At 37.6% G+C, this 27,984-nt stretch overlaps 1 protein-coding gene across 2 annotated transcripts; it reads right to left on the bottom strand.

The window, feature by feature from the left end:
* Window positions 1-15: 15 nt before the first annotated feature.
* On the bottom strand, window positions 16-27,914 carry LOC113502170. 2 transcript variants are annotated; one of them, XM_026883588.1, is made up of 4 exons: window positions 26,421-27,914; window positions 18,764-18,812; window positions 8,655-8,727; window positions 16-2,056 (listed from the first exon to the last, which is right to left on the bottom strand). In XM_026883588.1, the coding sequence occupies exons 3-4, from the start codon at window positions 8,700-8,702 to the stop codon at window positions 350-352; spliced, it is 1,755 nt and encodes a 584-aa protein (XP_026739389.1). In that variant the 5' UTR covers window positions 8,703-8,727; window positions 18,764-18,812; window positions 26,421-27,914; the 3' UTR covers window positions 16-349. The 2 variants fall into 2 exon arrangements, with proteins under 2 accessions (XP_026739389.1, XP_026739390.1); XM_026883589.1 differs by lacking the exon at window positions 26,421-27,914 and having other exon boundaries at window positions 18,764-18,823.
* Between the last annotated feature and the right edge of the window lie 70 nt (window positions 27,915-27,984).

The raw sequence follows: 27,984 nt of genomic DNA, 5'->3' as shown, positions 1-27,984 counted from the left end.
GATTAAAAAAATATATCTCACACGACACTTTTGATTGGTATTTAATTAGTATTTACCTTACATTTAAATCTTACTTACGACTCTTTACAAAATTACAACAGACGTATCGACTACAAGGCAAATACAGGTGCTTTTCACACGAATAAAATAATTTACAAAAACAGTCGTACATATTATACATCACGCTCATTACAAAAACTAAATAAATAGATATCTGACACAGTCACCGAGCTTCGATCGCGACCGCGACAGCACACCAGCGCCGTCCGACCGGGACCGAAGCGCGCACGCTCTTTGGATATGAGTAAAGTTTGTGAACGTCCCCGCGTCACTCGCACCGACGCATTCGCTAGTTCGTGTGCTTCACGTAATCCGTCTCGAAGTAGGCGGCGGCCCCGTGCGCGCCCTTCCTGTCCAGAGCGCGCACGCGCACGAACAGGAAGGCGGCCACCAGCGACGCCACCACCAGCACCAGCAGCAGCATCACCAGTCCCGCCACAAACGACGGCACCGACATGCATATCGTTTCCGGGTCGCTCGCCGGCGACTGGATCACCACTGTCTCGTTGGCTGCGGCGTTGTTCAGCGCGAAGTTAACGTCGCCAGGCGCTACCACTTGTATTGTTCGACTAGTATTGACGTCTGTCATTTCTTGAGCGTCACGTTTATAGATTCTTGTAGGCGATGACGTCTCTCTCCTTCGTCTTACACCGACTAGTCTTTCCGGTAAGTCCTCCACCGAGCGTGGTCTTCCTCCTAGGGTGGCCAGGTTTCCATGGCCTTCGTCTTTCCTCTTAACAGTGTTGTATACACCGCGACGGCCTGGAGGAGGAGGGGGAGGTAGGTTGACTTCGTCCTCATCTCTTGCTGGTGCAGGTGAAGATGGGCTGGGCGCGTTTGGTGTCGAGGAGACCTGAGCTTGAGGGGGCGGTACGGCGTCATCGCGTTTTTCTGAGAACGATCCTGTCGCATCCGCTGGATGTCGTGGATCGGGGAAAGCGGGTGGGACGCCGTATTCTCCGTGAGGTGCTGGTGGTGGTGGGCCATATTCAGCGTGAGGTGAGTTCGGTACACCATATTCGTCAGCACCAAGAGTATTTCCTCCTAACAATGGTACTCCGTAGTCTGCGCCGAGACCACCGCATTTAGGTTCTGGACAGTTATATCTGCATACTTGAATAACGCACTGGAAGTGTACATTCATTGAGTCGGGGAATTTGAATGCTTGGAAATATGCGAAAGACACTACAGATGCGGAGGGGCCAAAGTTCTTGATTTTCTGGAATTTGCTCATTATCTTAGGTCTTACCACACATCCGTATTGATCAACCAATTGGATAGGTGCTCGTTTGCCGTCATGTGCCACGCAGTTTCGCACTAACATATCGAATTTATTTTCATCATCTTTGATAGCGAGAACCATAGTCATGGTCTGTCCAATTTTAACTATGCCTGACACTTCTGAAGCCCATGGTCCTTTTCCAACCTGTATCTGCATCCAGCATTGCAGGTTGTCCCCGAGAAAGTTCGCGGTGACAGCGTGCAACATATCCACTTGGAACGGTCTGAATGTAACTGCCTTTTCGTAAAAGTCATACCACGTACACCTAAGTTTTCTTGCTTGATCCCATACTTCTTGGACATAGGGATCATACTGGACAATGATCGTGTTCTCAACGTAGGAGCCACTTGGAGTTGGACTTCCATAAGCAGCAACGTTGTGATTGGCAGAGCTAGACATTCCACAGCTGTTGAGGAAGATTTCGAAAGTTGCACTCAAATGTCCAGTTCCTGGCTTAAGATGCATGCAGTGAGAGTCGCTGTAGAATCCTTTAGAGAAGATCATGCCGTAGAAGGGCCGGTCAAATTCTATATTGACGCGCATGCGTGTCTTCTCACATTGAACTTGTAAGTGTTTTATTTTCGGGCTATCCGGTGTCGCCAGGGGCCACGGGTCGTCCGTGTGTGAGGGTGGCAGGGGCGGGCCGTAGCCGGCACCTGTCCGATGTTCCAACGGCAACGAAGCCGAGTCCACCGGAGGCTCGCATGTCGCTTCCTGGAAATAAAAAGCCATACATAAGTTTTTGCATCGATTAACGTTAAAACTGTTTATAATTGGAATATGTAACTCTTTCTTGTTATAGATTTGCGTGTTTGCAAATAAGGCCCAGTAATATGTTTCTTACTGTTGAATGGGCAAGTAACAGTGTTTGCGACGATATGTCCGTTAATAGCAGGCTCGGAACATTCCTAAGAGGCGTCTCACTCTACATACTCTGCGCCACGCGAGCGCATGCGCTGAGCGCCCTCGCCTCATCTTGCGAGCGGCGGCGGCGCGCGCGCAATGTTCTTTCCGACTTTCTACACTGATGGATGGCTCGCTCTAGCAATTATAATATTAATCAGTACGATCATATTGCTTAGGTGTATTAAGCGAATGCTTTCACGATACTTTATTTATTTTAAACAAGCTACTCTAGATAACTTCGTCTTGTTTAACAACGTGTTATAGATATTGTTATTAAGTTGCACGTTACGTGCGCTTGTTAATATTTGTGTGAAGATAGTTATTACTTCTATGGTGATAATTTTGTTTGTTATAATCTTTTCAATCAATTAGTTAAAGGCTGAAAACGCAGTCTTGTGGATCCATAAATATTTTTGTTAACTTTTGATCAGAAAACGTTCTTTGAAGACAAGGGGTTGAGTGATATCTGTTAGTGTGCAAATTACATTAATGTGCACCTCAATCTAATTTCTATTACCATTAGCAAGTTCCGCTCTCGGCAGTGAGTTACTAATAACCACTTTACGTTATTACACGCTTATCGAGTCATGGCTGAGCCCGCATTAAATCTTCGTCTCTTGAACTAGGCTTATCTGTATTTGGACGTAGGTAAGTGCAGAAAAATAAGGCGTGAGAGTTGATGTGACAGGTGGAACCTGTAACCGTAGATAGTACGTAAGAATAGTAGCGAGTGGCGGGAGCGCGGCGCGGCTGGTGCGTGCTGGTGGCGGCGGCGCTCGCGTTTTCTAAACCGGTTAGAAATTACCCACTGATCGAGATTGTGAGTGCGGAAGAAAACACTGGACTTATAAACATGTGCAACTAGAGCTTTCTTCGGCAGTTTTCACGTGAGGTGCTCTATCATAATAGATTAAATCACCATTCGTGATGGTAGCCGTATATCTCGCATAAAGTGGAATCCGTGTTGTTAAAAAATGGCATTTTAATGAACGTTAAAGGTATGTTTTGCCTGTCTATTTTATTTTGCTACAATTTGATTATATTGAATTACAAATTATTCTAAACGACTGTTCCGTGACATTAGCGAGGCCTTTAAAACTAGCAGAAGCACATCCGTAAAAATCCGAAGCAGTTTACCGACTGCTATCAAATTTAAAAAATAATGAACTGCGGCTTATAACTAAGGCAGCAGCTATTATTATACGTAATAAGTTCCGGGTCTTAGTTTAGGCAGATCCCATTAGTGTGGGTAACTCAGTGAGAAGGCAGATAGATGCGATTACTTGAGCGTGCGCATCGCCCGTGCGTCACCGGAGCGCAGACGACAGGTGCTGCGCCGGCGCAGGTGAAAGTACAGCGCGGCCACATCCGCCTCTCCGAAATATACGAATATGTTAAACAACGTTAGTTGCTGTCATAAACTATGTAAAGTACTTAATGGAGATTAAATTAATGATTACATTACCTACGTTTATCAATTATTATTTAACTAACAGACTTAATCTTCAGTCTTTTCTACGCATGCTTCCACGCCACGCTAAATATAAGTTGTCTATTATTTTGTAAAACAAAAAGTCTAGGTATTCCATTTTGGCCATCTTTTTTTGTGGTAATTGGACGTTATGTATTAAAAAAAAATTACGAACGTATTATAGAAAGTTATCAAATTCCCCCATTTATTATGGGAAAACTACTAGCTTGTTACCAAGGTCATTACACAATAGGCTTATACTAAATTTTATGGGTGCAATCTTCTCAATCTTAGCTGAACCTTAAAAATACTATTGATTTATGCCCGCAGTCTACAAAAATATTAAGGTCGAACCTATTAAAGAAAAAGAAAGCAAAACAAACCTCATTAAAACCTTTTTGATATTAAATTAAGCAAAAGTTTTATCAAGATGAGGCTTGAAAAACTTGTCAATAAAAAATTCAAGCAGTTTGCGGTCTTACGTAACTATTTATGTTGTTAACTTCGTAAAGAGTTGTACCTACATACCTTAGTACAAAAATTAGTACGACGAGATGAAAGTTGTTTAAATGAACGAGAATTGAGTGGAACCGGATTTTTGTTTGTGTTATGCTCGAATGTGTGTATCCTAACAGGGTTGAGGTTATTTATGTTTTTCTGGTTTTGTATTTGCATAACATACTTCGCTGACTGTGCATCAAAACAACATTCTTCAAAAATGGTCAAAATATGATTTGTAATTAGAAATTTCGCCTGTTATTCGGTTTCATTCATATTTCATTTTAAAAAACGACTCCCGCTCTAAGGAATTTAATCCTTGTGTCGCGGGGGGTTTAACAAACATATAAATCACATGCACAATGACACCAAGACTCAGAAAAAGCATTAGTATCGTGTGCATCACACAAATTCTTGTCTTACGCGGGGATCGAACCCGCGACACGACGCGCACAGTGGCTTTGGCGTGGCGACCTCAACTATTCTGCTATCCTTGCGAAAACACTGTGATTTGGTACAAATTATCCCTGTTTTTCAACCAGTTTGCTCTAAACTTGTTTCGGTGACCTGCCTTCATGTACTTTGTACTTACAAACATATTCACTCAATCGTTACATTACTATGTCAATAGCACATATCGTTAAAACAAGATCATCAGTTACCAGAACATGTGCCAAGCAGTCAGGCATAAACTTCACATCATGACGGCTTTATTGCTTTGTAATAGGGTCTATTTTCGTTTATCATGGGCCACACATGATGATCTAAGTGGCGTTTATTGTATGAGTAGTCTCCCACAGCTCTCCCTGTGCGTTGTATTGTCTCCAGTGTAATATGTATCGTGTCGGAACGTGGGAAGTGTGTTCAGCGTTCGGTGCTCGGTGCGTGCTATCAGACGTCGTGATCAAATCCATGATGACACACAAACGCGAGTCCGACTTGTGTTTTCACATTGCGGTAAAGGGTTTACAAATTAGTTGTTTGCTTTTAGCTATTTAAAAATATTTTATTCATCATTTGAGTCTTTATGTTTTTGATATCTTATTTGTTTAATCAAGATTTAATAAATAAGATTATCATTCTAGAATTCGAAATTAGAAGTAACGTGTTTAACTTTCGTGCCATTATATGGTACTTATTTCCAATTGTTTTGATCGGTGACCTAACTTTAATTTAATTTGACATTAGTTGATTTTGTCGAATTAAATTTGCATCATAAATCTTTTAATTTAACAGGAAAATAGTCTGAATAAGCCGTTAAAGGCTTTTTTGTTATGACTCTACTATTTATTCTTTAACTGTTGTAAGCAATTTAACTGTCCCATGTTTGCAATAAGTGAGTAGAAAATTCTCAAAAAGTACTGCTAAGCTGACCGGTTTTAAATTCTAATGAAATATTAACGTAACCGTTTTTTGACATTACACTTTGTAAATTATCTCCTGTTTTTAAGACTGGCAAAAAGTACCCTATTACAATATATAGAGTTTTGAACTCCAAAAAGATTAAGGCAAGTTTGATAAGCGCATCAGACGTGTGTTATAAATAGAAAGCATTTTTAGAAAAGTTGCGCCATCAACCTCATCAAACACTGTTTCACAATGTTGGGCGTCTCCTCGTTAACCATGCCCATTCACTTGAATTACTACGACTGAATTAAATCACGCTCGATTTGCGATTACTTTACTCTCGTAATGTCATTCACGTATTCCTTTTTTTTAGGTAGGTATCTATGATTTTATGTAATTAAAGTCGCGTACACGATATTCCTTCATATTTCACCTTCATATTATACCTTCACGTTAAAATGGTGTTCAGTTTTGTCAATATTGATGAAGTTTAATTTTTTCTAGCTTGTCAGTTTGTGACTCTGATATCATTAGAATCTTCTTAGACGAAACACAATGAAACACTCAAGTTTTTGTAGTTATTCGCCCATGTCACGACATCTCATCGTATAAATGGACAGGTTATGAGTGTTTCACATGAGCGTGTTGCTTACAAGCGCACTAAATGTCATGCGCTTGAACCTCGAGCGTGGAGATCACAAATCCTCAAGAACGCTTTCCCTTACATCGAGAAAGTAATGGCTGAATCTCACTAACAATGTTATATTTAAGATTTAAATCAAAAAATTTTGGATACCAAACGTAGATTACAAAATAGAGTTTGTGAAAACTACGTACATACGTAATGTTTTTGTATTTCGGTCTTGTCCATTTGAAATTCTTATCAACTGCAGTTGCTATATACTCAATGTATGTAACTGTATTTTGAAATAAATTAATACACATATAATTTCTCACTCTAATCACTCTTCGTGAGGCTTACTTCATTCGATACTTATACATCTCTAATGTACTAATTAATGGCACTAAGCATCGTAGTATTGTTTTATCTATCCATGACAGTGAATAAGACAGTTTTTATACTGTCCTTGTGAGGTAACAATTGGTTGTGAATTGTCAGAAAGGTATAAAGCTAGACCGACAAACGAAAGCGATCACTCTTTAACGATTAGCTTTCTAACGTGAAGCGATCACTCAACAATATCTACGAAAAATGTTGTACACTATATTTTATTGTTCATGTTTAAAATAATTGGAAATCAATTAAGTTTCAGGTGTCAAAGTTAAACTTATTTATTAGTTAATATTAAGCTTGAGCAGTAAATCACAAAAAATAATGATAAATTTAATGTTCGATCTATGAGAATTGGAAAAGATGTCAAAAATGCAAAAGTTACGGATATAACTTGTTCGAATAAAGGATGAGTTCTTTCTAATTTTCCTTAAATACTTGACAAAAAAGATTCTATAGAGTTCCTAATGTCTGAAATAATGTTGCGAAACATTTAACTACTATTATAAGCCTCCATCAACCTGAATAAAATAACTTGCACAACAGTAACTGAATTGCGTCATTACCTTACAAAGATGCGAAATTTGAACAGTGAAAGTGTACAAAAAATGCCAGAGTGGTCAACGACTGCTCGCCTTTCCGGCTTAGTTATGAGTTAACGAAAATGGATTTGATGTTCCTTTGTGGATATTACAATGTTTTGTCTTATCCATACAACTTTTTTTACATTCCATGAGAATATTTCCATTTGAAAAATGCCGCTTTATTTTAGCCCTTCAAGTTATTTCTAAATCGGAATTATTATGATTACGTCGTAATTATAATTTGCAAGTGAAAGCAATTTTTTGTTAGGTTATTTAGGCCTGAAAGACAGTAAAATTAGAATTCCAAAAATCTGCAGAGACGCGTTATTTGATAAGAATATTCGTTGAAATTAACTTAAATCTTTTCCGTTCTGGCTGCACAAATCAAGCTCATAAGAGCATTAATTTCTTTCTTGTGCATTTAACATACGTATCAGCATACGCAGTTATTCTCCAATGGTCCACAGTTTAGTGGATGCGCTAACGGAATCATTAGCCTAGTTGTGGAGAACGCAAGCGGAAAAAGCTGAATAATGTAGAAGCGTTCGACAGTGCACCGCGTGCCTTACACACTTACGTGCCCGCTCTACACATTGCTGGCTCTACGCTCCACGAAACACTGCATATAAACGTTATATCTATAAATAATTATGATGAAAGAACTGAATGTCTCCGTACATAATTTACTTAAACATATGAGTGCTTCACTGGAATTATCGACCTAAGATGATTGCAGAAAATTGTTCATGGAATGAAAAGTGCCTAAGATACAAACTAATCTACAAATCAACGTATTCTATTTAGGATCTAAGAATCAGGATAATATTTGTGTTACGGTATATTTTTGAAAATATATAAATATTTTGAGATATATGAGTGAGTATGGCGGACTGTTAGATGCTCTGGTATAGCAGAGATCGTTCCATTCAACGGGACTAGGTCTAGAGCGCCGAGCATGCGTCGGATGATTGCTAGCACGGCAGCGTGGATGGTGATTGCTAACTGTTATTATTTAAATTAAGATTATTGTGTTACTATGTCATAATAAACAATGATTCTAGTCGCTTCTACTTCATGGTAGATTTATGATAGCGATACTGTAATCAGGTGCAGAAACAATCAACCGGGTTGAGCTTTAATAGGTATAGTTATTTCTAATGTACTCATAAACAACATCTATTTATTGTAATATTAAATTCTCACTTCTTATGAAAATAGCTTTAATGAATAGAGCTGCAATTTTCTTAATCTTGGTCACCAATAAGATTTTTCGGTTAGATAACACCAAAAAGAAAACTTAAATTTATTAATTTTATTTATTTCTCGTTAATAAAAATCTTGGTATAAAAATATTAATACAAAACAGTAATTTAATTTTAAATGTAGTTGAATATTAATCAAAGTTTATTCCTAAGAAAAAAACTTGTTCTTCGTATTATATTTCTATTTTCACACTTTCTTAATTTAACATAATAAAAAAAGAAGTAAACTCACCTTTATGAGGAGCACAGCGGCCACCAGCAGCAACCTGATCCTCTTCATGGTCACAGAGCAGTCAGTCAGCGTCCTGCAACCAAGGAGACACGGTGAGAGGAGCACTAGCCGAGGCGGCGCGGGGCATGGGCGCTAGCGGGCGCGGGCGGGCTGAGCGGGCATGGCGGGCGGTCTGCAGGCGGGCAGGCACTGCGCGCGGCGCCCGCGGCACCCGCCGCTGCCCCTACCGCGGCGCGGCGCCGGCAGTGGGGTGACCCACTGACCGAGTGCAGCTCGCACCCGCGCACCCGCGCCGGAACTGCACCGACTCGCCGCTCCCGCTGCGCCGAGAGGAAACCACGCGCGGCCTTCACCTTATTACAGCACAAGGTCGCGTATGTTTGTACATACTGTGACATGATCGACAGTTTCATTTCTTTTTTCCTATAGAATTCACCTGTTAACATTTTGAGCCTTCAACTTCAGGTATATTTATGGGAAACGCCTAATCTGGTAGGAATTAGAATCTTAATTGTATGAACTTTGGATGGAGTCATGGAGCTAAATTGAGTATGTGATTAGTAATTCTATAATATATTCGTGCAGCTGCAGCGCTACACTTGTGTGCGGTGGACACGGTCTACCCGGGCAGTTGCGCGCGATTTCACCCCAGACACTCGATCGCTCGCCGGTTAGAAAGCACAGAAAGTCTCATCTGTCGATCTCGGAATATAGTATAACTACACGAAGACGTTTGATGTGATGTTATGCGTGAAACATCGAGAGCTGCTTCGAATGCAACGTTAGCTAGTACCTTCATAATGACAAAAAATGGCTTTTATGGGTAGCTTTACTTGCTAATGATATAAGAATATAAAAATCTTGCTAACCATGTTTTCCTCTCACGAATTTGGTTAAAACTTATAAAATACTTGTGTAAATGATCGGGACTCTAGCAGAGCTCTCCATTTAATCACTACGTACATCAAATTTTAATAAGTGCCAAGTTAGTGGCGATTCTAATTATTTTCCGTGGGCTTGTTACACAGCGGTTGGAGAAGACGAGTGATATACATTAGGTAGTTGGTGCGGCTGCGCCCAGCTATAACTAGGCTACTCGTAAGAAAGCGGGCCCTCGGGCATTTTCTATTTTCTGTAATCTGCGGCTATACTATAATAATAGACGTTAGATCGCGGTCAATTAAGCACATCTGAGCTGTCGCCTGCTGGCGAGACATCGAGACACTCGAAACGCTTAGAGTGGCCGTGCTATCTAGCTCCCAAAAAATAAAAAGTAGTTTCTGTATTCATTGGATATCCGACAAGAGTAGCTAAGTAAGCATCTAGGGGAGGATGTGACCGACCACGTGTGTGCACCATCCGCATTATCTTCAAATACTTGGCACATCACACAACCTTATTGGCTCCGTTCGCGTTCTACTAATTACTGTTTGAGATCCTTTTACCAAATTAAAATAAATGAGAATGTAATGGATAATGAAGGGATGGTATAACTTCATGGTATGAAAATTCATAAATTTCCTATCATTCATATTGGAAGTAAACCATCAACTTAGCCAATCTTATTAAATGTGTTTAAGAGCGTTCATCAATCTCCATGGATGATTGAGATGTAGACGTCACCTTGTCGTCACCTGAGGGCGGACCATTATTCGCACGCATCATTTTAAACTCCTTAATTGCTCTGTCAAAATACTCATTAGTGGACTAGAAAACTGAAGTATTATCGAATTTAACGCTCATTGATCATCATGTCTAGTATTCTGAGAAAGTTGTTCTCATTTCATTTTCGTAATGAGAGATTTATTATTGATTAAGGGCTATTTATAAAAAAATATACGAAGAAAATGTAGCTCATGATTTCCAATTCGACTATGTTGTTCCATGTTGTAAGTAGCTATAATGACTTTTATTATGTTTCTATTTGCAGAATTTATTGACAGTTACAAATACACGAATAAATCGATTGTGATGTGAAAATAGTCCGCGATGAAGTGTGACGAGCGAGTGCGTGGCGGGAGGCTGCGCGAGCGCCGCCGGCGTCCTCGACGCCTTTCGTGGGACTAACTTTGTTGACTCGCATATTAAAAATACATAAAAAGTCATGAACAGATTTCACACGAGATGATCGACAAAAAGCAACGTGAGTCGCAACTTTACATAGAACTTTCCTTTTCTGTCTATAACTGATCTGCAAGTCAATTCAGCATTGTGGAGATTTAGTGCTTTCGCGGCAATTACTGTTTTTCTCCTCATAACTAAATAGCTATAGATTACTGTGGAGTGGTAAGTGAATTGAATTGATTGTTAAGTGGTGCCATATGTGCACAGTACAATATAACAATGACATGCTAATGCACATAGTATTAATGCGTGTAAATATAAATTACGATCGGAACATTGGCGTAGTTACTGTATTCAATGGTCTACTTTTGTCTGAATCTAAATTTTATATAATTGTTGGGACCAGGTATTTTGGAAATAGTTAATAATACGAATTCCTCAACGTGCCTAAACGTTTCTAGCTGTGGATATGATTTGAAAATATCTCAAGAAGTTTTTAAACTTATATGCCCCTGTTGGAATGCACGTACCCACAATTTATGGGATATAAAATTGATCTAGAGGGATTCAAATATAATATTTCCGGGTGTCGCAAATGCTTGCGATACGTCGTCGAGGTGAGGTCTAAATAATGTGCGCGTGCGCAGCTCGAGAAAGCTGCCAAGTCACGTAAAGCAATTACAGATAGTGGGGGCGACGGCACGCTCATCTTATCCTTATCAGTACATCTTTACACCTCATCGTTCTATTGTTTAGCACTAACTATGCCATGATCGAAACTGATAAACTATTAATCGACGAGCTCCTATTTCTTAGAGCCTAGTAGGTACAAGAAAATAATCTCTATGAATTCGAATCAAAGGCGGTTGAGATTCATATTATAAAGGAATTTTTCAATCATTTATAATACATGGCTTGTCTTCAGTTTATTGTGGCTCAATACCTCATTCTAATGCTCTAGGTAGTATTTATTCTAAAAAACATAAAAATACGTCTTGTATTTTGGTAGGTATGTCTCCATTCCCCAGTTTAAAGAAACTCCGGGGCATGTATACACCTTCTTATACACATTCTGCGCCCAACCGGTCAATGCAAAGTGAAAGTGATATTGAAAAACAAGCGAAATGCTCACGTAGTGAAGGTTTCTTAAAATATTAGACGGAACCCTTTTCATTTGGGTTACCGTATAAAAGTGTAGAAAAATGCGACAATTTGTTTGGTATAGCTTTGCATTCTGTTGCGTACTGATATACATCTTCAATGATTACAAAGAATATTATTTTTAATAAATTTAATCCCATTCCCAAAGGGTCAAAATCGGAATCTCTCCACTGTATGTCTGTTTGCGTTCATGTGCTGTTTTTTTTAGTTAAATTAAAGTTTTCCACTTAATTATTTGTGTTGGTAATTTTTGATAAATTAGCTAGCCTTTCCTGCCTTTAAGAGGCTGCTATACCAAACGTATTTTTACTACATAACTGGAGCGGTTAATAAAACATAATAAATTTCTATTTTGAATGCCGGACATTCGAAATAGAAATTTCGAAGGTCCGGCTTTTTCTCTAAAAAGCTTATCAATAAATGGCCTTAAAATAGAGTATCTACATATTATTATTTGTTATGAAACCAAGATTGAAGATTCTAGTTGCTGACATACGATTGACTCCACATACACAGCCGCATGTAAATATCTTACTTTCATGCATAAGCCGCATAATTCATTGGTATAATAAAAACTTACTAGTAATCAGAGTGGAACAATTGTAATCTGAAATATGAAACTCGGTTAACTGACTTTAATTTGACTGAGTTAGTGTTAATCTTCACAAATTAAATTTTACTTATTCAGAAATATTAATTTCGGAAATGAAAAATGTCTATCTAATATCTATTATGTAGTTTAAAGATGTAATAGTTCATAGATGCATATCTATGCATCTATAAACTTTGGTTATATTTCCGTGTATTAAGGTATTCATTATTATTTTTACTGGCAATGATAATTACTCAGCTACCAAGGGAACCACCTGTTGTCAGATTATCTTTTCATTAGATATGGACAACCTTAATCAAGTGAATGAATTATTTATGAATTTGTGAATTATTTTTCATTCAATTGTAAATAACTAACGACTTGTAAATAAGTGTTAATTCTATTTTTAGAAGGATTTAAATCACTGGCAAGTTGTTTCTTTACATGGAAACCTTATTTTTAACTTGAGTACGCTACACAGGTAGACTTCAATTACCATGTTAATGTCCGTCACTTTCGGCTCAAATTAACGGCACGTGGGCGAGACTGCCACGACTTTTAATTGGCTGGTAACGAGCTGAAAGTTTCTTAAACTAATGAATGGGAATCGCTTAGTAGATTAACTTTTCTTCTCCATTATTTTATTAGCATACATCACGCTTAGAAAGCGAGCGTGTATTTATACGCGGATTTGTTAGCCATTGTTAAAACACACCCGACTCGGCGAAGAGCTAACAAGCGGAGTAATTCTATGCATGCATCTGTGATACTTACGAAAATGAATTTCTCCCGCAACAAATCGTAAAAACGATAAATAATCTTTGTCTATTGAAGCGTTACCAAGAAGAGGCATAATTTGCTAACGTGAGCAGCGCCAATGATACGAGACTGGAATTAATCTGTGAACGTACGTAAAACAAGCTATTGAATTGTTTTAGTAGCTTTCATTTGTAATGAAAAACTCTGCCAGTAATGTTTATTGTTATGTTTTACGATGATTGAGATTTTCACTTGCAGGGTCATCGACCACTCGCATGGGAACATACTATGAAGTTCGCTATTGTTCAAGATACATTTATCTACTTTTTAAACAGATGCTTGAGACGAAGATTAGCTTGTGATAATTTAATTTCACTTTTGTTTTATGTATCTCTGGCGTTCTGAGAAAATTAATTAATTTGTTAATAAAAACCGCACCTTAGCGAAAGAACTATCTAACTATCTACTTAGAAGCTACATGATGTTCTAAAAAGTCTGTTGACATTTTAACAATCTTTAGCGTTGATAGAGACTGTTCGGATGTATGAGTTCGACACGTCATAATCACATTACTGATCAAACCGAAATGTAATTTCCATACATTTGTGCGTTAAAAATTGAAGCTAACCATCGGAGTTGACTAGAAAAGCTGCTAGCTTTAAATTCCAACAGAGTCCTGGCCGAAGTAAAACTGACAAAATACATTGTATGTAAAGTTTGACAAATACCAATGTACCTTTGTAATTATACAATCGAGAATGTTCTAAAGCCAAATCGTACCCCCGATACCTCAATCCAAGTTTCATTAAGTTTCCACAACGCGTAGCAAGGTTCGGCTGATACACATAGCAACCACACACGCCAAACCACAAATATTTGATAAGAGAATAGCTTTCTTTTAGATTGTTTACCGATCTTTTTGTTTGGACTTAAGATTATTTCTCGATTTAATGATGTACCTAATTATTGAGAGAGGATTACGGATTGTAGCTGCATTCTTTACCTTGTAATTAAAATATTACTCATAAAATAATATTAATAGCATGCTATTAAGATATGGATGTCGAAAAAACATCAAAGAGAGCCTGTTCAGTATAAGGCTAAATGATTGATAACAAGCGTAATTGAGCACTTGCTTATTGAACACATATCACAGTGACGTATTGATTAAGTGATTCGCTTAAGAGCAGCGTGGGCTCAAGGTTACGCCACGCAACACTTTCTCCGCCTGCAGTTCGTTGCTCTCCGAATTCAGCGTCTCCGTACTCTCAGTATTGGCCGGTATCAATGGCTATCCGCTCGAGCCTCGCACCTTGGAGCGTATCCGACCATGCGTAAACAAAAACACACTCAAACCTCATGTCTATAGCACACACTTCCGAACGGACGGAGAGCCTCCAAGATGCTATCCGTTGACGTTTACGTTCAATGCCCGTGTTAATGGTACCGAGAAACGTAACGTGGCCCACTTTCTCTTTTAAGCACTCGTTGTCTCTTTCTTCTTTTCGTGTTGCAGGGTTAGATGAGCGAGATGGCGATATTTAGATGTTTCGTCGGGGAAGCTGGGCTCGCTTTCTTCGCCGCACTTGGCATTGGAGGTGTACAAAATCCGGTAACTTTCGTTGGCGGGCGATGGGCGTGCGATTGTTCTGTGGGGCGCGTTAGTGCCGGTCTCCGGTACAATTAGCCGGTCTTTCATGGTTACGTAACGATTATTTTATCAGTGCGGTAACAGAAAGTATTCTGTTGACCTATGATTGTAAACGTAACGTAAGTAAACGAATTCAAATTGTATCAATTCTTTGTACAAAAAACAACTTTTATCTTCTGTATTTAATGTGCATTAAATGTAAAAAATGAACTATTATTATTTAACATAAAAATGCTATTTGAGAAGAAGCTACCACGGAAGGTATGAAATGTTGATATTGAGCCTTGCAGCTAAAAATCCCTTGTACATTAAAATCGAAAATAAACTTCTGATTACAAAATTTATGCAATATAATTGATGCATCATTTAGGTCACATAACCAATGAGGTTCATAAACAATAAACAATTAATATTCATTAGTGACTTTATGGCGTCCTTATAAAGAGCAGTGCGGTGATACTACTACCTACGACAACTAACGAATACTCAAAACAAATAAAGATATTTTAAAGACAGTTTTCAGTGTTATGTAACGCCTAATGTGTCTGTGTCACAAAATGATTGCGTTACGGGCACACTAAGTACCGTGAAATGAGGCTTCCTTGCTCCGTGGAAATAAATAAAGCTCTAAATGTATAAAAATATAATTTGAATGTAAATTCTTAATTTACAAGAAAATTTGATTATTTATGAATGCGTCTGATAAAAGTTTTATAAATAACAAAACTAAATGCACTTTTGGTTCCAGTTATTTCCATTATTTCTCTAACAGCAAGCATATCTCTACCAGCCACTCTTGAGAAGGGCGGCACATTGGAGGTTTGTTTTCAAAAAAGGTTGGTAATTGTTCCGTTACAAAACAATACAAGAAGACAGCTATTTTCGTAATTGGTATATTACAGTGTTGTATCTTACAATTTGAGCGTTGTACATTACAATTTGACAAGTTTTTTGAAATAATTAATAAAAATAATGCACAAATCATTTATAATTTATATCATGTGACGTTGATAGACATGATTTTATACAGACGGTACGGAATGCGTCATCTTCAAAACACACGACTGAATTTGATAATCATCATTCTGTGACTACCATCACTCTGTGTGTACCAATTACCAATTCCCTACACCAGTATTGCCTCCATCAGACCTTCTCAATGTCAAGTCCCCATGAATAAACAAACCGCGTCTGCGTTAATGTGCATTTATACGCGCAATCAAGTGTCGATGTTGGCTCCAAGCAAAGCCGGTAGCTTCCGTATCTCGAAGAAATTGACCCGGTTTTCTGAGAAAATTGCCTTATTTGCATGAACTTAACTGAAGCTGGTTGTTAAAAAAGTGTATCGTTATCCGCGGACCGCACCACAATTTAAAACATTCTGTATCTACTAAAAGAAAATATTCTACAATGAACAACAAATTTATGTCAACTATCAAAAATGTTTTACTTAACTCTTGTCCACTCCATACGATTATTAAATCACAATTACGGGACGGGTTCTTTAAATAATCGAAATCGAATCGTTATTACCCAGCGACGTTTAACCAAAGATCAACAGTGAAATGGAAAGTGAGTTATCCAAAACCAGTTTATTAGATTTATGTACAAAGCCATTGAGCGGGATTTCCTCCCAATATTTTCTGTAGCCGGAACTGAAGTGAAACTAGTTCCACTCCCAGACTTTTCTCGGCAGGCGATAGCCGACACCCGCTATCGTATGATAGTTGCGGTTGCAAGTTAAGTGAAATCTGTTCACTATAATTAATTAAAGATCATTTTCTTTATGACCTAATACGTAGTTTTAATTCGACTAGTTTCTATGATATGTATGTAGAGTCGAATAGTACGAGTAATTTGCTAATTGTTTACTATTGATATGAGCACTTAACCAATTTAATTTCATGTTAATTAATTATACTTAAATGTTACTAATTAAAAATCAGAAAATACATGTATTCATAACATTTTTGTAGAGATTATTTTTACATGACTAGCCTAAAAAAATTAAATATTTTCACACACATAATGTAACATCACAACAATTTTTATTTTTCATTTTCCTAGTTCGTTTTAATATAGGTACATATTACTACTATTCATCGACATAATATTACGACAGTGCCTACTTAATATTTAAATACATTATGCCTTTTTAAACAAGGTAGGTATGTCGAAAAAAATGGAATTAGAAATTGTTTGTGTTCAACTGCTATTTATAATATGTACTTTCCATTTTTGTTGCATTACAGGCAGGACTAAGCATAATTTTAAAATTACGTTTTCGCTTTCACTTTTGTAATGTTTCCGCATTTGTTTACTTAGAGCATATCGTTAAAACCTCAAGTCCTACCTTGTTGAAAACAAGTTATGGTAATCCACTTAAGGCCTAATTTTAAGCATTTATGTCAGTAATAAAATAGATGCGTGTGACCCAGTGAAGGCGGCCGGGCGCGCAGGCCGGTAGCCGGTAGTACATTATATCGTCACTAAATAACTCTGTTATCTATGCTAATACATGCTGCGCGCGTAAACCCGTACTCACTCTACTGAATTATGGAAATCCTTCGCAATTATCTACAGCTTTTATGTAAACCCTCGCTCCAAAGTATTTAGTTTTAAATGTCGTCGCAAGCAATTAAGGAAAAAATATGTCTCAATGTTTACCATCACACGGCTAGATACAATAGCTCTGTATCAACCGTCCCCATAATGAAAGGCATTCAAACAATGCTTTAAATAAGCATTACGAACACAAAGAGTTATCGTGGTGAGTGATCTCCACGCGTGAGCCGGAACAAGCGCGGGAAGAATGATTTATGTGGTGCGCGACTGCGAGGCGGGAAGAGAAAGTAGCTCCGAGTTTACGGGCCAAGGACGAGGGCGCGGACGTCGCTCCCGAACCTTGCGTAACACCCGACTTTACAATTATTACGTCGCGGACGCTCGCGATGACGAAACACTGCCCAGCGGACGCCGATCGAAGGACAATGACTCCAATTTGCTGACCCATCAAATTTTCAAGGCTATTTTGCTTTCACCAACGTGGGAAAATCTGAATCAGTCTCTCTTATCTAGCTGCAGGCTCTATTACTATTATGGGCTGTTTCCTACTCTCGTAATAAATAATAATAATTAGTTGGTTCGTTTTGAACGGTAAGGAAAGGTTTGGATCTGAACTGTCATTGTTGAGCCTTTTATAGATATAAAAAGAGTGACCGGTGACTCGGCGATATTCTCAATTTAGAAAAAGTCTATTGTTACATTGAGTATTTGAGTTGATCAACTCAATAAGGTTGTAAAGTTGACAGCTCTTCAGGATAATCAGAGAGATCATAGAAAACTTTAATTGTGCGCCAAATTCAAAATATTTATAATGCCAACAATTTGTCCTCATTGCACTTTCACTCTCGTCACTGTATAAAATATGCTTACAGATGTATTACATAATCGTTCTCGGCTCTTATACTTATACCGCGTGCTGGCGTAGGTAATTACTCAGAGAGAAAGTCAATATATTTCGGCGAGAAATGATCGAGTAACCATAAACTAAAGCTCACTTTCAGCTGACGAGCGTTGCATAACTTATTGAATTCAATCCGCTGTTCGACTGATACATTTGTTATGTAATATCAATAAGTCGATGACATATGGATGAGCTCATTTGAATAATTTCTCCTCTTACATATTGATCAATCTCTGAATATCACATTGTCGAAATTCAAACGTTGGCATTTAGAATAAGAAATTCGAATATGCAAAAATATTTTTAGAAATGAAAATCTGACTGAAGTTTCAAAACTTTGCATTTTAAGGTTTCTGAGATCAACTTTTACTTATTATTTATGTTAGATTGGATATTAACGTGAAATGGAAACTTACCAAAATATCTTGGTGACATAAATTCGAGTGTGACCCGAATCAATAAAGCCTGGAACAATACAATTACGAGGTGAGTGTTAAGTGCTAAGTTAATTTAGCTTCTAACAATAACTTTGTTTATGGAATGTCGGCGCTGTTCGTATAATCACGTGGCCATATTAGACGCTTGACCCCATATCTACAACTTGAATACACTGTCATTGCCAACTTGAGTTTGCATGCGGTCAATGGCATGTGTCATGTGTAGGCTTCAAACAAACAAGTATTACTGTGTTTTCCTGGGTGTGAAAATCGTATTTGTCAATTTTATTTAAGTTACAATGTTACAATGTTAATGGATCTGCAGACACAGTTAAAATATACTGAAAGCTAAGCAACTTATAAAATTAGGTAACACATAAAAATTAAGGAAAAGAGATTATAAAAATTATAACCCGTGTACTTACACAACTTCGAATCTTAGATCATAACATAACAAAGTTTAATGCGATACATAAGCAAGGCTCTATTGTTCTTTTATGATGTCATAACAACAATAATTCTATCACCGAGCTATCTATGTCGCGTATTGTACTAGCAGTGAAATCGTCCTTGCACAATGTAGCTGTCAGACAATAACTTAAGTTGGTTTATTAGTTTCCTGTGGCGGGAGGTTTACGTCGCGTCGCCTCCGGAAATATGCGAAAGTGAAAGCAGCGAAGGCACACGAACCAATTGCTGAAAGGGATCGCGTCGCTCGTCGTACTGATAACAATAGCTATAATTACCTGTTGTTTGTTATGTTAATTGTTGTTACTAGTTCGGAACTTGTTGAAAGTAGAGCTGTGTAGAGCGATATAATAGTAAATAATGGTGTTTTATTGTGGCTACTGACTTGCCTTATTCTTGTTGTTACAAATAAGTCGTCTATATTTCGATTATTTTAATAGCCCCAAAATCATATGTAGGTATCTAACATATTGCAATACGAAATCTTTTTTTAATCCAGATACTAAAGACGTATTACTGATCAAACTTATGATAAAATGAAGGACGTTTTGAACACAAAGATAAAATCTAAACATTTTAAACTAATTAGAAGTGAGTCGTTCCAGAAGCGAGTTCCTGAAGCGTGACAGTATATCAGTAATTAGTGGAGTCGCCCACGCACAATAGTCGGAGAGGCTGTGTAGAGTTGTGGGATGGATGTGGTCTGCAACTACTCGTAAATACAAGATGAAAGTGGTGAAATCTTTAGACGGCCGCGAGAAATCGGCGTCGTAATAAATAATGCACTAGTTCGGTCTCGCAAGCCCTTACTACGACCAACTGGTTCCGACATACTCGTAATTCGACAAGAAATATTGACAGTACTCGTTTAGGTGCAGCCGAATATAGTTAAGTACCTTTCTATTTAGATAATTACCGGAAGATTAAGCTATTAGATTAATCGATTCGATAAACTTCGGTAACTACGCTACGATACGTAAGATTTAGAAAATTAATGATGACTCAACAGTCAAAACAACTTTTGAGAATTTCACTTCTCAGTTCGAGAAAACAGATTAAAATTACGTGTTACACGAAAGTGTTTAATTTATATACGTTCCGATGTTATGATCTTGTTATTATACGTTTTAAAAGTTGAATGTTAGGCTCCTGTCATTAAATTTTACTATAATAAAATTAGTTTGATAGTGATTATCTTAAACGGTATTAGGTAATACATTTAAGTAGAGGTATTCAATTCAATCAATTCAAAAGGATGGTGTTACCCCACTTAACAGGGAGATTATCAAGTAGAAGCTAACAATAAGAGGTTGATGTTTGTATTTTAACGAGATTTCTCATGTACAGATAAATAATACAGATTGTCATTGTTGATATAGCTGACGTCTACTATCGTTAATGTTGGTATTCACGTCCGTATCGATCAGATTCACTGGAGTGTAAGGTCGATGGTTATCCAGTCAAAACAAGAGTGTCATGTGGTCGGCGCCGCCGCCTCGTCCACCGCATCCGGCGTCGCCGGAGAGGCGGCGGCGTCTCGCCAACCAAACTCATTTGCCGTGACAACCTCACGTCATAATTGGAGCACAATAATTTGATATACTTTCTCCTATCCAACGTTTAAATAATTCATAAAAATTCAAACATTCTGTTCGCTTATGTTCATAGGTATGAGTTTAATTAATACTTTCAGTTTCGTCTTGAAAATTATAATAAAACAATATAGCGGAACTAGTTTGCACGTTTCTATTTTATAAATAAAAAACTATTCAAAAATGTAGTGAAAACTTAAGCATGCGAGTGTCGACATTATAAACACCAATTAAGAAGAAAATGTTATGAACCTCATAAGTAAGTAATCACTTAAAACATGCACTTTCATTATGATTTATTTTTAGAGATTTTAACGCAGATTACAGCGAACATACTTTACTTTATCTGGATCAATGGTAAAAAGTTTATTAACTTCTCATTTCTGCAGTAAGTTTATTAATTCCTCTGATTGTAGTAAACGAACGCCGTGATATTATCCTATCCTACATTATGAGTGTTAGAAGAGATTTGCTTAGATGTAGATCAAGGAACAGTACAACTTTCATGTGTCCCTCACAAATCACTGATAGAACTGCATAACAAAAGTGAAATCTGTAGAATTTCCCCGCGGCGCAGGCTGCGCTGGGCCGGCCGGCCACATAGGGGCGCTATCGCCGCACTCTCGTTACATATATCATACGGGCGTGGGCGCACCTCGTTTACCACTTTGTGTCAATATTGTACATATTACATTGTTAAAATCCAATATACCAATGCTTTCTAACGACATATTGTTGTTATTACGAAATACGGAAATAATTCCAACAGTTTACCAATTTACATCACATGAGAAATCGATCAACTCGCACGTAATTATTAAGCTGTATAATACAAAGCCAATAGGTTTTTAAATGAGAATATCTAAACGTGTATCTAGTAGTAACGAGCGTTTAATCGGTGCCTCGGGCCAGCACTCGAATCGATCAAAACAATCAGTGGAAAGCTGTTAGTTGCAGACCACTGTTCGCAAAACCGCATTCCTAGCGAGCCTCATCAAGCGACAAAAGGAAAAAAATTACGTCAGATTTTTTTTAGACGGAAGTAAGATCGTATTGTGTGCCAAGGCTGTCTAAAATTTTTATAGAGTTCTACATAAACAGTTTATCTTATTTTAAAATAGTGTAAATTTATCCGGTGATCTGGATATCCACATTAAAATCATCGTACCTATGTAAATAATACTAAAACAAACACCAATGATTCAATTTGTAAATTACGGAATACTTTTTACAGTTAAGTTCTCGCCTGCTAATTGGCAACATGTTAATATTTATGTTTATTGGATATCAATTAAAACATTTCAATATGTATCACTTAGCGGTTACTTGCTAGGTAACCTGAATAGCTATCGAAATAAAAGTAGATCTTGTTCATATAAATCGTACAAGTTGACCCTGTTAGCGAGAACAACGTGGTGTTGGCTCATTTCCCAAGGAAAAGAAAAGAGTTCCACTTGTATGTGTGCCTCTGAACAATACCGGGCGCACTCCCGCGCATGCGCTGACTCTACCTACCTAGCAGACGAAGCTACAAACACCTTACGATCAAGTTTGTTTGAAAAACGCTTTGTAGAACGGTACATGTTGTAGATTTTGTTCAACTAACAATTACACTACTTTTTTCACGTTCCCATAAGTAACTAAAGCTCGTTGTTCTGTGAGTTTCTTAATTAAATCTTATCAGTGATATGTCAAGCTTTCTGAACGTATAGGAACGTGTCATTCTTACAGTTAACTAAGCAATTTAAACAATTATCCGCAGATATAATTGACCGTAACTTATTTATAATTGAGCTCGTCGGCCACCTGTGAAGACGTTTAAACTACTTTTAATAGTGCGATTGTTGGCTGACTTTAACCTGGACTGAATTTAACAACTTAGTTCGCATTCGTTTAAAGAGGCGGTGACAGATTCGTATTTAGCTTACAACAAAATCCTAAGATAGGCCATAGACCTTTTGACCCTTATTAAAATGTTTTGATTTTTTTTAATCTTATAAACTCTTTAGTTCTTCTAATCCCATTAATGTAATGCTAAAGATCCATCAAGTGGTCCAAGCTTAATCAAGTGCACTTGTACTATATATTTCGCTGTTCTCAATCCATGCGTAAGCGCAATTATGTGCGGCGGTCGGTGTCGGCGCGGAACCGGCCTTGTGCTAACTAACCTGCTTCCTATGCAACTCGCGAGTAATCCCACCCTTCTACTCTTCCTCGACGCTCCAGTTTTTTGACCTAAAATAGAAATTAAATTTCTCTCGTGTTTTAAATTGATTTTCTAGCTTTGTGGACCTTTCTATGTATGGAACTTGATAGTTTTTATGTTGCATTGACCGGTAACTTCTAATTTATTTGCTGATAGAAATGGCGTGTCTTATTGCGACAGTCGTTAAAGGTGTATCAAAAGAGTTGCGCACCGCTCGGCTTTCTTCGTTGAATGAACAATGCATTTCTACGGCTGTCGACGTAACGCAGCTATTTTGATCATGAGATTATTTTTAACATTGGTCAGGTGTAATTGCTGGACAAGGTCTTTGAGGAGTGCCCTTGGCGACACACTAACTCGCTTTCGCGCTACGATGCCGACTGCAGCTGACGACCGCCACCACTTACCTAATGCAACACGCATGCGAGGTAAAGTTCCGCCAAAATCCTAAAAATATGACTATTTACCTATTGTAGAGATGCGAAGGTAAATAGCAACATAGGTTGTGGTAAGTTGTAAGCAAGCAAGGTTTTAAATTTATTAATATATGGAACTTCAATGCATTTACTAGCTATGTCATTGTGACTGTCGTCGTACAAGCTCATACCAGTCATTTCAGAGCTAACTAGAAATTGGCGAGCCCATATCTATGCTGAGTCCCACACTACTTGTTCGACACGCATCTCACAATAGTAATCGCTATTCAACCAATGTCATCTGTCGGTGCCTAACTAGGCAAATATAATGAATTGACGAACGAGCTCACTTATACAGTGTAAACCTACTTATTCAAGTCCATAATGTAAGATGTTTACTGCATTTCTGTAACGACGTTTCGTTAATTTTGATGAGATGTAAGAAGCCGACTTCAAGTGTCATTACGCCCCTTGCCCTCGTTATAAACCCTTAAATTACTGCGGTTACATAAAGGTCACAAAACTTATTACATGCCGTGCTTTCCCCAAAAGAAAGTTACATTAAAACTTATTGTACAGAGTTGTATTTGTGTATTCATATTTGATGCTACATTTATAAATGCATTCCGGTTTGGTGAATCTTATTTTCAATTCAGTTCTGTTTTTTTTTTCGAGATTTAAGCCATCTTGACGGAAATTAAAACTGCTCATTAACGCTTTCTCTCCGATGTTTCCGTTACATTCAAGTAATATCTGTTTAACGTGAATCCTATACTGTGAAAGTGAAAGTGTCAAGTAATAATAAAAACGTTTTATATGTTATAATTTAATTATATGGGTCGTAAAACTGCTTATCCGATCAGAATTTCTAATGTGAAGATATCGTAACGAATAACTTATACACGCAACTTTATGAGTTATGAAAGTTGCGTAATATGACGTTGTAAGGGTCGAACTGATATCTAAACTATTGATGAATATTTGAGAGCAAATTATTTAAATAATAACTTTTTATTTTATGATAACATAAAAATAATAACGGAATAAAAAAAATAATTACGGAAAGAGTTTTAGTGAAAAAGATGATTAAAACAAGAGCCTACTTTATAGTCATGTAGGACAAATACTTCGGAGTTTAAATAAAAAAAAAATCAGTCACATCTGATTATGAAGACAATACTTGCGACAGGTTTTGCGACATTCTTGCACAATACAGCACTCAACAATCCCAGATGCTGGGTAGCCACCGTGACGCTTACAAAATCTTGATGCTAGCAACAATAGGATGGTTAGTCCTAGAGGCTCTAGCTACTGGTGTCGCAACAACCTGTGTTACAGTAATAGAAGACGGGTGTCGCATCCGCTGTTTACCAGATAACGCTAATGCGAATTGTTTCAGACTTAATGAGTGTTAGCGCAGCGGGCGCTAGTTGTAAATGTTAAGTACTTCCTGCCGTCATAAAGATTTCAGGGAAATTGCTTGTAATATTTTTCTAATATTTTGTTCCTAATTATTGTCATACATCCAAATCTACGTAGAGACTATTATAAAATCATCGGAATTTTGCTAGAAATTATTATATTACGCTACAATGTAATCTTAAAATTTCTTACTTAGAAATAATTTGAAACACCGACATGGCTTAAACGACTCTACAAAGATTATGTTATAAATATTCGCGTCTTGTTGTTACTAAAACTAGGCTTAAAATTTTGGCATTGAAACACTTACTGTTACGTAGATTGGAGCTTGTACGCTAGACAAGCTAAAATATAGAAATTAATTTCTGAATATACTGTTTGATTGTCTTTTTACTATTTTTATGCAAGATAAAACAGTATGAGTTGGTTTCAACTTTCATAAAATTAAAACTTCAGTTCCTCTGATATTGGATGAATAAAAAATGTCTACAAAGTTTATGACTACACCAATACCTTATGTAATTTTTTAAATACAGTTAATGATGATAAATAACAGCAAACAAAGAATTTGTACGTTGGTCATCGTATTTTGTCATTATGATGAATATTTTTTGAGGATTTACGGTACAACGGAACGGAATTTTTTGGAATACATTGGGGGAATGCATTTCGGTCTGATGCTCTCACATAAAATATATTACTTAATGTAATAAGGAACCCCTCGGCTAAAATAAGTGTAAAACGCGAGTTGTGTGACGCGCGGCCTACTTTCCACACACCGGCTTCACCACATGTCGCCGAGCTATGTAGCTCTTAACACTAACAAAATAAAGACGAGATTCCCGTAAATGCAGCATGAATTGAAAAAACGTCAGCTGCGTACAGTAAAATCGTTGAACACATGCAAATTGGATGTGTTCAAATATTCGCGATATGTAAAGAGATAATTTCGACGAATGCGAGTGAAAGTAAAAATTATGCAACTTTCTACTACAGAATAATATTGTTCAGAGATAAAAACAAATACGCATAATTAAGCGTATCGCCGTTGTCAGTTACGGCGTAGCAGTGCGGGCGTTACGCCGTAGCCGAGAAACGTAAAAGCGTTCTGCTTTCAGCATGTCATTCAGTTTCATAGTAATCATGTATTACCGGATTTACATTGACAAAACTGTCTTCATGAATTTAATCAATTTAATTTGACTTAGTTTACTTTGTTGTAAAACATGAACCTACCTAAAAATATGTAATACAAGAATTTAATTTAAAATTAATAAGATAGTACTTCAGGTTTTTGGTTTTTGAAATACATAAAAAAGGCTTGAACTACATATTTAATGACAATTTAAATTCCTATACTCACAAATGCATACCGATCAATTAATTGTTTGACCAAGATTTTTTGGATCCTGTAGGTACTAGGTATACACGTATACATAGCTTTACCTTCTTAAAAATAACAACAATTCACTAAAGCACAATTTCAAACACGTTTCCAATCCCTGTAAATGATGAAACACAGAATCCTGTACCTTTTCAGGTGAGCGCTACGAGTGGGTCCGGTCCGGAGAAACAGTTTCAGGATAACACAGGCAGCTACCGATCACTGTTCCAGAGTTCGCACAATCACTGTCACAGTCTGGCACGTCGTACGTGTAAGTGGTACTGGTGTCTGTGGTCCGTGGGGTACGTGGTGCTGGGGTAAGTGGTAGTGGTACTCGGTTCACTTTCGTTTCGCGTCGCGGTGTTTGCTCGGCGCGCGTGCCGCTCGTGTGCGCGCACTGGTCGCGGCGGCCGGCACACAAGCCGTTTTATACGCGTGAAAGTTCCGCGCCTGCTCCGCCCCGGCTATCCCGGATCGGATCTGACGTCCGCACGGATTTTGAAATCCTTTGATGACGCCATTGATGTCATCGTGATTATTGCTCGCGTGGGATGCGACTTCACCTTTATTACGAAACAATACGATTATTATTTTGTGTGATATGTTTCGATACTTCTCAGATTGTTAGTAAACCAGTTAATTAGAAATATGTACCATGACTTTTTTACGACTTCACTAAAGAGCTGGCTTTACCACTTTAAGAAGACTAATTATAATTAATAACTATCTTTTTAATATCTAAAATAATGAGTAGATTAACCTCTTAAATATTGTAAGAAGGTAAGGCAAAAAGTTCTTACCAATATTTCAGAGGTTCTTACCAAGAAGCATCTTTAAAATCAAGGAAATCAAGTAAGTTACGTTTTGAAACAGAATTACTATCTGAAAGATATCTTCCAATTCATTCAATTATAACAAGTACGTCATTTCATATAGATCGATATGGGCATATATGTCTACCTATTCTGTATGTTATTTTATGAGTTGAGTAAGAACTTTCTACGATTTAAGGCACTCCCTCAAAAACAGCTCATCACTTGAGTAACAAATTATTTCCGTTACCCATATTTGAGCATTACCTTCTGAGGATCATCCGGTCATTGTGTGTTGTAAAACTGGAGTTTTCTCAAGGAGCGACTGCCTCTCTTAAGTAAACAGTCTTAATACAATAATTATCAAAAAAAATGTAATTTGTATTAAATATCATATAGTTTAGCAGTATACGTCTCATCAAATTAATAAATAGTCAGCACAAACATAATGCGATATTTGCGACTATTATGTCGTAAGACACCAAGCTAAAGACAGTGTTACCTATTACTAGTACCGCCAAGACAATGATCTCAAACTCAAGTCTTCCACCGACTTTTTGAACGTTGTTTGCGTTTGAGTGACATATATCACAACGTGGAAAACGATGTGCATCCTGCGCCTGATCTCCCTCCGGTCGGAAAAACGAGGTAAGGGAACAGAGAGTGCACGTTTATTGGCACCCTTTATTATGTCCCACGCAGCTGACTGGTGTCATAAGACACTAGCCGCGGTGGCCAAAATCGGTCAGGATATATCACAAACTGCCATGTTGAAAAGTTTTTTACAGAATGGGTGATAACTATTTAAAGACTTTTCAAGTATACATATGTTTATTATTTACCAGCCGACGAGCTGCCTTGTATGAGATGTGACAACTTCAAGTGACTTGTGCAGCATCA

This window comes from Trichoplusia ni, chromosome 16, assembly GCF_003590095.1.
Source record: "Trichoplusia ni isolate ovarian cell line Hi5 chromosome 16, tn1, whole genome shotgun sequence".
Taxonomy (NCBI): domain Eukaryota; kingdom Metazoa; phylum Arthropoda; class Insecta; order Lepidoptera; family Noctuidae; genus Trichoplusia; species Trichoplusia ni.
Note: the sequence above shows the minus strand (reverse complement) of the source record. Positions and strands in the feature narration are given on the sequence as shown.